This window comes from Cydia strobilella, chromosome 13 (assembly GCF_947568885.1).
Source record: "Cydia strobilella chromosome 13, ilCydStro3.1, whole genome shotgun sequence".
NCBI classification, from domain to species: Eukaryota; Metazoa; Arthropoda; class Insecta; order Lepidoptera; family Tortricidae; genus Cydia; species Cydia strobilella.
Window position 1 is genome coordinate 1,810,337 of NC_086053.1, and position 11,304 is coordinate 1,821,640.

The following is an 11,304-nucleotide window of genomic DNA, read 5'->3' on the forward strand; positions in this document are numbered from 1 at the left end:
CCACAGACAGACAGACATTGGCATCAAACAATATAACACCCCTCTTTTTAAGTTAAAATTTTGTAAATACAGAAACAACACCAATTTGATACCGGAAGGAGTTTTTTGTCTTCATTTTTATGGATTACATCCTACATAGAGGTCAAATGCAACAAAAAAGCAAAAAAAATCGATTGACAAACCGTCAGGAAACAAATGAACGGAATCATATGGTCGCCGAGTCATTCAGTGCTCATCTCATACTGAAAGGATCATGATTAAAAAAGAATCTACACAAAAAATAGTAAATATATAGCTAGGAAATAAGAAACTCGACACTGCCACAGATCATATCAATCATTGGTTAATACGTAAGAATAAAATAAAATATATTACTGCCGATTGACAGGCGTAAGTAACTGATAAGTGGATATTTAAAATATGTTCTGATTTGCGAAGGAATCCCGTGAGAGGACCGCTTATTGATACGGTAAGTGCCTGATAAAATACTTTTATTAAGCACCCTACATAAAAATATATCTAAGTATATTTAAGGAATTATATGTTGTTACATTATCGAAAAAGCACAGTAGAAGCTGCAAAAGAAATTGATATTGCACATTTCTTGGTAAAATTTGTATGAAAAATCGCCGAAAATTTGATTCAATCTTTTCAGCGGACACCAACTCGATTCTGCATAGCAACTGGTATTATGTCATATCCCAGGAAGAGATAAACTAAAAACTAAAATAATTTCTAAATCATTAGATTGTTTTACAAAAGGGAATAAGTAGTAATTTTATTTATTTTAGGCAAAAAATGTTATTTTGTTCAAGCTAAGCTCAAGATTGTGGTTTATGTAATAGTGTCTTTTCCATACGGCAATGATTAAAATGGCCGTATTGGTGTTATCCAATTGCTGAATTACCTATCGCAAAACCGCAAATTTAAACATAAACTAGGTACCTACTTTCTTTAGATTATTTACTTTAGACTAAACCAACCGGTAAACATTTCAAAACATTGTCGTGTTTTCCAATATTTTATTAAGTAATATCCGGCTGATCTGCAGATTGCCGACATTCGCCTTACGCAGCGTCTTACGTAAGCGAACAACTCGCGAACGCGAAGCGAAGCGGCGCGGCGGGCCCACGGCATTCGCGTTCGCAACGAGATCGCCCACGTAGGACACTTCTATAGGTATCAAATGATTGGTTCACCCCGAGCCGCATCGCTTCGCTTTGCGTTCGCGTGTTGTTCGCCTACGTAGTACGCTGCATTACTATTAACATATATCCTTACACAATGTACCAACGTATACCTTCGTATACTTTTGTTAATCTATTAGGGTAGGTATGCCAGATACCGTCCACTTGACATAGCCCAGGCTATGACTATCTATATTTAAGAATACCACGGTGTATTTTATTAAATAAAGAAATAGTAAACTGGCGTGTGTTGTGGGTACGATATGTACACAGAGAAATTATAAATAACAGTATAAATGACGATAGTTTATGGATAGAATAAGGAATGAGTATATAAGAGGAAGCCTGAAAGTTGCACCCATAACAGAAAAAGTAAGGGCAAATCGCCTAGCGTGGTACGGGCATGTGATGCGGAGGGATGAATGTCATGTGACGAGAAAGGTATTAAGAATGAATGTGGAGGGAGGTACGAGGAGAGGAAAACCGAGGAAAAGGTGGATGGACTGTGTGAAAGATGATATGAAATTAACGCAAGTGAATGATGAGATGACGGGTGACAGAGAGGTATGGAAGAAAAAGACATGCTGCGCCGACCCCAAGTGAATGAGACAAGGGCAAGCGAATGATGATAAAAGACGATAGTTTAAAGGTTAGCAATCCTTAATGATTTGTCAATTTACGACCGTTTCAGTAACCTGCGATCCCAAATGCAAGAGTATGGTGGGTCGAACAAGACTGACCACCGAGAGGGTGAGCGCGGACACCAAGATTTTCATCACCCCGTGATGCAGAAAGGCAGCTATGGTGAGTGATCATAAAGTGATCATAGGGAATATGAACTTACAGCAAGAACACTCCTATGCTCCTAGCGACGAGCTATTTATCCAGCGCAAGAAACACATGTTGTGGATGTAGAACCTGCTTAAATAATAATACACGGTGTTTTTTAGGGTTCCGTACCCAAAGGGTAAAAACGGGACCCTATTACTAAGACTCCTCTGTCCGTCTGTCTGTCACCAGGCTGTATCTCATGAACCGTGATAGCTAGAGAGTTGAAATTTTCACAGATGATGTATTTCTGTTGCCGCTATAACAAAAAATACTAAAAAGTACGGAACCCTCGGTGGGCGAGTCCGACTCGCAATTAACCGGTTTATTAAACTCCGTTAACTTCGGGGTATTTTTAAGTACATTTATAGGCCAGCTAGGCAATGAACGCTCAAAAAAAGTTGTAGAGGGAAATGCTTAGAACACAAATTTTGACTTCGTAACTTTGGACTAGTCCCCGGCCGTAGCTCTTGAGCCGGGGGGGGAGGGGGGTTACCTACCCACTTAAACTAGGCTAAGGTGCTGTCCCGGACCGTAGCCTTCCCAAACGTCTCCATGAATTGCCAAGGAGATATTTTCGATCTGTTGTACGATCCGGAGCGTGGATCGCAAACCCTATCTCAGTCGCCGACCCAATTCCGACACAAACTCATTATCCTCCGCACCCCAAGATCCTGCAGTCTCCACCGCAACTGGTATGAAATCATACATAGGTTCAAAGGTAGAGTACGTCCTATGTTTCTGCTAAGCCTCATACTCCGCCGTCGAACCAGCAACACTAATGGTGTGACTCAGACGGGACGGGGCAAAGGACACACGAGGGACACACCACGACACGGAGGGACATCCCATAAGAGGTACCGCCCAAGAAACCAATGTAAGACCAACTTACCTTTTGCCATCACAACGGCACAATCCCGGAGGCCCCAGGACACAGGGCACCTTAATATAATACTTTCATCACACTTGCTGCTATGGTATTTCATACTATTTAGCGGGAGAAATAGCAAAAAAAGTCCCTAGAGAGAATTATTTTTTACATTATGTAACTAAGTCATATGAACTAAGAAGATATTAAATAAGTCAAACATTAATTTTATTTAAAATCAGGCTATAAAGACTACAGGATAATATCTGGCCATGCATGATCTGGTATATACACGGTGTTACTTGAGCCACTGAAAACCTGAGACACCCCAACAGATTTTTTTATTTTAAACTCATCTTGAGTATTTGTTCTTTAATCCGATAAATATTTAAAAAAAATCGTTGTTTAGTTTTCTTAACAATTCTATTCGACTGGTAATTCTACACAAGATACTTCGTCGTCTTAAAGACATCAAACAATTGCAAGTTACCATCGTAAACACTGTTAACTGACCATTTGCATACCTTACTGCAACGAGATAAGGTTTACCAATGGCAAGTTAAGGGTGTTGCTCATTGACAAATAACGTGTCAAATGCTAGTTAAAAAACTTGTAGACTGAGCATGCAAAAAAAAAATACCCCCATTAAAATATAGCGCAATCGATTCTCCTATCGATTCTGAACAAACTGTTTTTAGGTTTTCAGTGGGTCATGAAACACCGTGTATATGTATATTTCCGAATGCACATTTTCAAGCAGTTTTTTTAATAATCTGCAGATATAGTACTATACAAGGTGTGGCCTGTAACACGAGCATAAATTTAAACTGTTGGTTTGTACTCCTCAAATTCCTCAATCTTACCAACATTTTCTCAGCAACTATTTAAAATAACTTGTATTTTGATTTTTAGAACACTTTAAAGTTTATTACAAGACGCAATGTATTCATTAATGTATTCATTAATTACACTGATGACAACGTATGTTGAAGATAATAATTAATTTGTATGAGAAATAGGAAGTTAAAGACTTCAGTTTCACAAGCTGTTTTACGCTCATTAGGATATCATCTTACCAAAAAATAACTTTGTGTAACTCTTTTCTGCTTGAGGTAGTCAGGAAAACTTTCTACTGCAAGCACTAAAAGTTGTTTTATATGGGAGCGGTTTTTTGTCAAAAAGGCATTACACCGAAGTTAAAACACCTCCACACTACCTCAATCTAAATTCTATTATAAAAATGTTTAAGACCCATTTATGATCTAAGTAAAGTTTATAAAAATATATTTCAGGGTGCTCGAACAAAGAAATATCTGATTCGAACATGGCGACGTACTGCCGAGTGGCCACCGGTATCTACGAAGCTACGGCGGCTGAGCAGCAGTACCAAAATCAGAGGTTGCCTCATACTATTCTAATTTGACAGTTAGCAATAGCATCCCCTGAATTAAATCCGTACGCGTTGGAGGGTCTGAGTTTTGACACCTTGAAGCATAAATCGAGAACTTAAGACTCGCGCCACCTGCTTATTGGCGTGACACTTCACGCCAATAAGCAGGTGCTGCCCTCTACAGTATACTTGAAGAGTCTGCCACCTAGTAACCCGCGTAAGTTGGAAACTGAAAATTTACATTAATACTTCGAGCCAATATACAGGTGGCACTAATGCTGCTTTCTACAGTTCACTTGCGCTCTTTAAACTTATTCTAATGCGCATAATCTTTGCAGATACAACAACCCATCGGCTCCAACTTTTAGCTCGCCTCCCAACTCCCCACTGGTGGGTTTAGTCTTCGATCCATCTTCGCCCAACTACAAGATGGACCGTAATTCTAACACAGATAGACGCTCACACAGCACTTGGTCTCTCTCGTACCAAGAACCCATAGGAACAGGTGCTAAAAAGAAAATTGTCAAGAGCCAAGACAAGAGACAAGTTTACAGCGCCGATCCGCGGTATCATGAGAGGTATAAAGACAGCAGCACCGAGACGGACCGACATAAGCTCAAAGATAGAAACCTTACTTCTGAATCCACCTCGAGCCTCGATTTCTTCGTTGAAGGCGAACGAATGGTGTCAGAATTATGCAACATGCCTGACTCTAACGCAAGAGCCGATACAAATAATCAAAAATCATTTCAAGACGAGGACAAGAATAAACCTTCCGGATCATCCGACGTCCTTCTTACCGCTCTAGACAAGATCGTAATTCACGATCAGATTCCAAACCAGATTGTCCAACTTGCTATTGAAGCTTGCACTGATGCTGAAAATATAGCCATTGCACATCATAACAGACCTTGCTTCAAAAACATACATTCGATTTGTGCAAAAACTAGATCCAATGTACAGAAGCCGGATAGTGCCGTGGCCAACTTACACTCGCAAGGCATACCGTGGGTTATCAAAAACTTTATATTCTCTTTCGTCAGAATTCTAGACGGCTGGAAAGGCGTTAAAGAACTTCTAAGTGAGAAACACGATACATTTTCTAGAATTGAAAACAAATATTATAGCCCTAATATCCGTGAATGTTTCGTACAATGGCAGGCGGTTACCAAAGAGATGTTGACGCATATTTATAAGACCTACAAGTGTCTAGATCACGGTTTTACTATGGAGCAAAAGAGTTTTACTCACAATTACTACGCCACGAACTCTGCAGCCCCGCGCCATCAGAACCAGAGTAAGTTTCAAACGGCGAAACCCCACGTTAGTACCTCAAGACCCGTCAACGCCTCTCCTCAACCTTTCAACGCAGTCCAACCGCCATGGGTGCAGAACCAAAATCATTCAACCTCTCAGACTTTCAACGAAGGTCCGTGGCCGGTCAGAGCTGGCGTTGCCTTCAAGAAATTCCCTGTAGTACCACCCCCGAGCTCTCATAACTTTTATCCTCTGAATGAGCAGGGTGATATGGATGCATATCTAAAAGGCCCGTACAAGTGCGACCCTTGCAGCTTTCGGGAAGCAAAACCTCGCCAGTCTTGGACTATTACCAACATGCCTGACTTTCGAGCCTTAGAAAACATGTGCCATGCTGAACAAAGAGAATTATACAACCAAATGAAGCACAAACTGGATGCAGAGCTCGGTAAAGCTCCTGGGCACCCAATCATGAGCGGCATGTTGTTCGATCAGATGCAACGTCGAGACATGGAACTGAAAGCGAAAATGATACCTTTAAGTCATGTCGAGAAAACTTTAATACCAAACATAGCGCCCTCTATTGAGATGCGAGGTCGGTACGTTCAGAAAAACAACAGCTGCGGCGACACAAAGGAAGAGGCTGATTTTTTTGCGGCGTGGGGTCAGATGGTCCAAAAAGAACCTAGCGATTTTATAACTCATCACTCGCACAACGTTCAGGTCCCGTCGAACGTTGTGACGATTCCAAATAATATCTCTGGCCCCGTGCAATTCATTGATCCTGAAAATGATGAGTATCACGAAATGTCGAAAGTGTATATGAAACCTGGAAGTTACAAAGTGCCTATAAAGCCAGCGGATCCTACGTCACCGTTTATGCAAGGATCGAGTCAAGAAACAGTGTTTGACAACCCATTAGTAGAGGAGATGGCTTTAAAGATGAAGGTACCCTTTCCACCTGTCACGTTGGCACCGCAGCCAAAGTACAACCTCGAGGCTTGGCCGTGCCTGATGCCGAGGCGTGGCGACGATATATTGACAGACGAGCACAAGCTGATGTCCAGAACCGCGATGTCTGGTCTGGATATTAGGAACGCCGAACCTTTAGAAATTCTTACTATGATAACGTCTGATCGCGCCTGGGAAGCAGCTAAACAGTCGGCTCCCAAGCTTGTAGACTTCATCCATGAAGGATCCAAGTCGGATACTGCGAGGTTGTACGATGCTTTAGGGTTGAGTGCTAACGACGATCTCTCTGATGATTTAAAACAAGTTAAATACACAATGGAAAACAGTGACACCTGGGCCGCTAGGATGGGCCCTCACAAATTCATTTCGCAGGACGCGCATAGTTTGTGGGGAAACTCTTCAGCAAACCAAGACCAATCAGTTCTGAGCAATGATTCTAGCAAGTGTCTTGATTCGGAGCCAAAATCTCTTGAATCTGATGAGGTTTCTATTCCGGAGAAGAAACAAGAGTCGAAAGAAACTCGCTTAAATTATGATCAGACTGGAAACTATGTTAGAGGCGAGAACCAAAAGAAACCACCGAAAACCAAGGTGGCTGCGTCCGGAATGTGGTACCACCCCAAGAAGAAGAAGCCATTGCCCGCTGCTACTGTCAAAAAGTTTGAGGCTTTGCTTGGGAACCTAGCTCAACTGTACGAGGCCGCTTTCATCCAACATGACATGGACATAAAAGTGGTAAGTTCTCTGATAATTTATCCTTAGGAACAATATGTATAATGCCATCTATGAAGCCCCGCCCCGCTTTATCTGCCGTAATTGCTCAAATTCAAGACAGGCAGGATTGGCGCTCTTACAGACGATTATCTTCCGATAAAAAAAATCAGATTTTATAAGAGTAAACTGCACAGCAATTAGACGACTTTATTTATGTTCAATTTTCAATTAATTATTTCAAAATTGTTGTAACCTAGGAAAAGTTTAAATGTGTTTATTTAATTCTCACCCATGAATAATTTTCAGGCCCCCAGATTCTATGAGGTAGTGAAATATCCGATGTGCCTGCACGATATCTCCACGAAGCTCAAGAATTCATCTTACACGGAGCACGAGCAAGTGGTTCAGGACTTCAGGCGTATTTTCAATAACGTTCGTCTCTACCTAAAGGTAAATTCACTCTTCATTGAGAAAATCTTATATCTAAACCACCTATATGAAAACACATTCAGATTTATTTGGGTTTATTTATAATGTAGGTAGTAGTTTCAACTACAAATGTAAAAATAAGTATTGTCACAAAAATTAAAGGGATATTCCATTTTTTTTTTTGTTTTTTTGCCATTTCCGAATTCAGCGAATTTAATCGTTGAAGATTCTACGTAAAGAATTCCTATAGAAGAGCAAACAGAAGCCCAAAGATTCGTTATTTGTGTTTAGGTTTATTAACCTTAAAAACCACTGCAGAATTGTTACGATTTTCCAGTCTTACCCAGATGCCGCTATGAAGAAGAATCTGAACAAGACAGCAGCAGAATTTGAAAAGTTGCTGAACGAAGAATTTCAGAACAAATGGGACAGTAAATCGAAGTCTCAAGATAACACAGAAGTAGACGGCAGTAAAAAGGAAGACAAAGAAGACGCTAAAAGTGCACAGAATAAAACGGACGCACATAAGAAAACAGACTCAAAAACTAGCGATGACAAAAAGTAAGCTTTTAAAGTTAGTTACTTATACCTCGTATTTTTTTGGCATTAGCAAAATGGTAAAATCTTGATGTGTATTTTTATTCAAAAACACTTGAAAAAAAGGTGACAGCAAATATGTAATAATATGCAAGGATATATATTTATCATCTTTTGGTTTCATAAGTAACAGTTACTATTATTTTAAAGCGTTTTTCAATAAAAAGACACGTCAAGATTGATTACCATTTATCTAATGCAAAAAAACAAGGGTTTTAGTCTTGCTAACTTTGATTTCGCTTAGCAGAATTTAATATTTTATTACAAACAAATTTTTGTATGAATCGTTTGTTTTAACTATTTATTTATTTTTATTTACATGCCCCGTACCTACTCCATATCAGATGTGGACGATTAGCTTGAACATAAGTTGCATCTAGTCATTATAAATAGAGATTTGTTTATTGTAAATGTCAGTGAAGTAATCTGAGCTTATGGTAAGAATATCATTGTAATGTGTAAGTTTTTCGAACCGACTTTATTCCCTTGGGGACAAAAATAGAACTGTTGTTTTCTCTTCTCTTACTTTGTATTTTAGTTTACTACTTGCTTATGTTGCTGGTTTCTCCATTATTTGTTATAATTAGTCCAATACTGTTGCATTACCTATTTTCTGATCAGCAAATTCGTGTCGTAAAGAAATTTGCGGGATAATTTTCATTTCTGAATAGGTTACCTAGTCGTCAGTAATTTGCAAATTTCCTCTTTTAAAGTTCCTTGTAAAGTTCATGACATAATTGTTAATTTTGTAAAATATTATTTTGACAGACACCATGTGATTTACGTTATATTTGTTGAAGAAAGCTCGTAATATTTATCCCTAAACCCAACCCAACCACGATAGAGCATATTGCCGATGTATTGGTCTTTTTCCGACTCTGTAACTCTTTGAAGTCACTGGAAAGGGGCAAATGTTTGTCAGCGCTAACCAGAAGGCCTAAGTTGGCCGGCTCTTTATCATTTGTCACCATGTCTGTCATGTTCTAATAAGTATGTAAGTGCGAGAGTGACGCATGACATGACAGGTGATAAAACGTGACCATAATACCGCTGCAGAATATCTAGCAAGATCGTGTTTATGTCTGACATATAGCGTTCCCTTACTAGCAAGTATGTATGTAAGTGCTAGCTGGGTCCCGTTTCTCAAAAGCTTGTAACTTGTAATACAAGCGGATGTCACTTTTTGGCAGCTTTTGTTAAAAAGGGACTTCCACTTGTATTACAAGTTACAAGCTTTTGAGAAACGGGCCCCAGGGGGCCATTTCTCGAACGATATTAGTCTAATATTATTAGTGTGTTGTCATAACAACGCATACGATTGGACAGTTCGTAGACTAATAATATTAGTCTAATAGCGTTCGAGAAATGGGCCCCAGGACAAATGCTCTACGTCAGACACAAACATAATCGTGATCGTGGGGTTCTAAACCACCTACCTATAGATATTAATAATTTTTATACCACTCTATCTGTGATGTATATTTAGGTAAAAGTTGATGATGAATTTGAATCGTTTTCACGGTTGTTTCCTAGTTGTACGAATTCTTTGTGTGTATATAGAGTAGATAGCCTTAAAATTTCACAGGAAAGCTTTAAAAAGTGAGCACATTTACGTTAAAATAAAAATATAACAGTACCAACTTACCTAGCTATTATTAACGAAAACTTAGAACTAGATAACTCTAATTTTAAAGTATGTCCTGTCCAATCGTACCCGTCACTAAAACATTTGTGCGCTAAATTTTTTACCCAAATTTTTAATTACGCGCGTTTTAGTAACGACTATGGTTAGTCAGACAGTTCTTTCTATCAGTACTTATTCATTTTTTTGTGTGTACAATTCTGAATGTTACATTTTCACAAGAAGCTTGTCACGAGAGTAATTTAATCAACTTACATAATGTTTAGATAAGATCTTGAAGGCGAAAACGCTTTTAAATTATTACTAACTAGTGACATATGATTACTGACACAGTTTGCTGTAAACAGCGTAGACAAGTTCTATTTTTCATTTTTAAAGTATTTTATTAACAATTTTAGAGTCCATTTTACCTGCCATAGACTAAGTGTAGTGATAGTGACGTTACAGTTGACGATTTTTGGCTTAAATTGGCTTCATCTTTGGCTGCGTTCATAAATTCCAAATTTTAAATTGGACTATGGGTGACGATCTAGTTAATTTTAAGTATTCATTAAGTTGTGATTTTATTTATTATTTAACTTATGTATCTAAAATTATGGCAAGGAACACCTATGGTAATAAACAAGTAATTTTGGTTATGCATTATTTTATTTAATTTTCGCAAATTCCCAAGAGATTCCGCTTAGCTGTTTTGGTTGTAGATGGAACTTGGCACGAGTTATGCAGTCACAAAAATGAGATGCTAATAAAGCGGAGTTTGCACATAGGTATAGCCAGGGAAATGAAATTCTTGTACGCTGGCGTTACATAGGTAGTAAAAATCAAGGATTAAATTATATATTAATGTTATTAGGTTTATTATTACTCTCGGTATCCACCTGGTCATACAGCTCATCAGTATGCATGGATTTAATTATGCTACTGAACGTAAAACAAATCATCTTGACTAAAATCGCACCAACTTGGCAGTGAACATGTATATCCCATAGGAGCGCCATTCTTGACCATACTTAAGCACGTGGCTAAGGTAAGTACTTACCGTAATCAGATTCTATCGTAACTAGCGTTCCGCCCCGGCGTTGCAAGGGTTACACAAAACCTTAACAAATTATATGCTTAAATCTTCCTCAATAATCAGTATATTCACTCTCTTGATAGGTGAAAAGGGCATTAAAATCCGTTTGTCGCGAACATACATACCTACACACAAACAGAGACGCGGCTGGGGCTTTTTTTTATATATGAAATAGGAGGCAAACGAGCAGACGGATCACCTGATGGTAAGCGATTACCGCCGCCCATGGACACCCACAACACCAGAGGGGTTGTAAGTGCGTTGCCGGCCTTTAAGATGGGAGTACGCTCTTTTCTTGAAGGTTTGAAGGTCATATCGGTCCGGAAATACCGCAGGCGACAGTTC

The 11,304-nt window shown here is 39.1% G+C and overlaps 1 protein-coding gene across 1 annotated transcript; it reads left to right on the forward strand.

Moving 5' to 3' along the window:
* Window positions 1-1,883: 1,883 nt before the first annotated feature.
* LOC134746464 (uncharacterized) lies at window positions 1,884-8,215 on the forward strand. Its single transcript, XM_063680861.1, has 5 exons — window positions 1,884-1,991; window positions 4,176-4,281; window positions 4,612-7,237; window positions 7,523-7,666; window positions 7,983-8,215. Exons 1-5 carry the CDS (start codon window positions 1,895-1,897, stop codon window positions 8,208-8,210), a joined length of 3,201 nt encoding a protein of 1,066 aa, XP_063536931.1. The 5' UTR covers window positions 1,884-1,894; the 3' UTR covers window positions 8,211-8,215.
* Window positions 8,216-11,304: the final 3,089 nt, after the last annotated feature.

What these genes read in the sequence shown, in the direction of transcription:
- LOC134746464 (XM_063680861.1), top strand. Translation starts at nt 1,895, where the DNA reads ATGCAAGAGTATGGTGGGTCGAACAAGACTGACCACCGAGAGGGTGAG. An exon ending in GATGCAGAAAGGCAGCTATG is followed by an intron (nt 1,992 to 4,175) that starts GTGAGTGATCAT and finishes AATATATTTCAG; the next exon opens with GGTGCTCGAACAAAGAAATA. An exon ending in ACGTTCGTCTCTACCTAAAG is followed by an intron (nt 7,667 to 7,982) that starts GTAAATTCACTC and finishes ACGATTTTCCAG; the next exon opens with TCTTACCCAGATGCCGCTAT.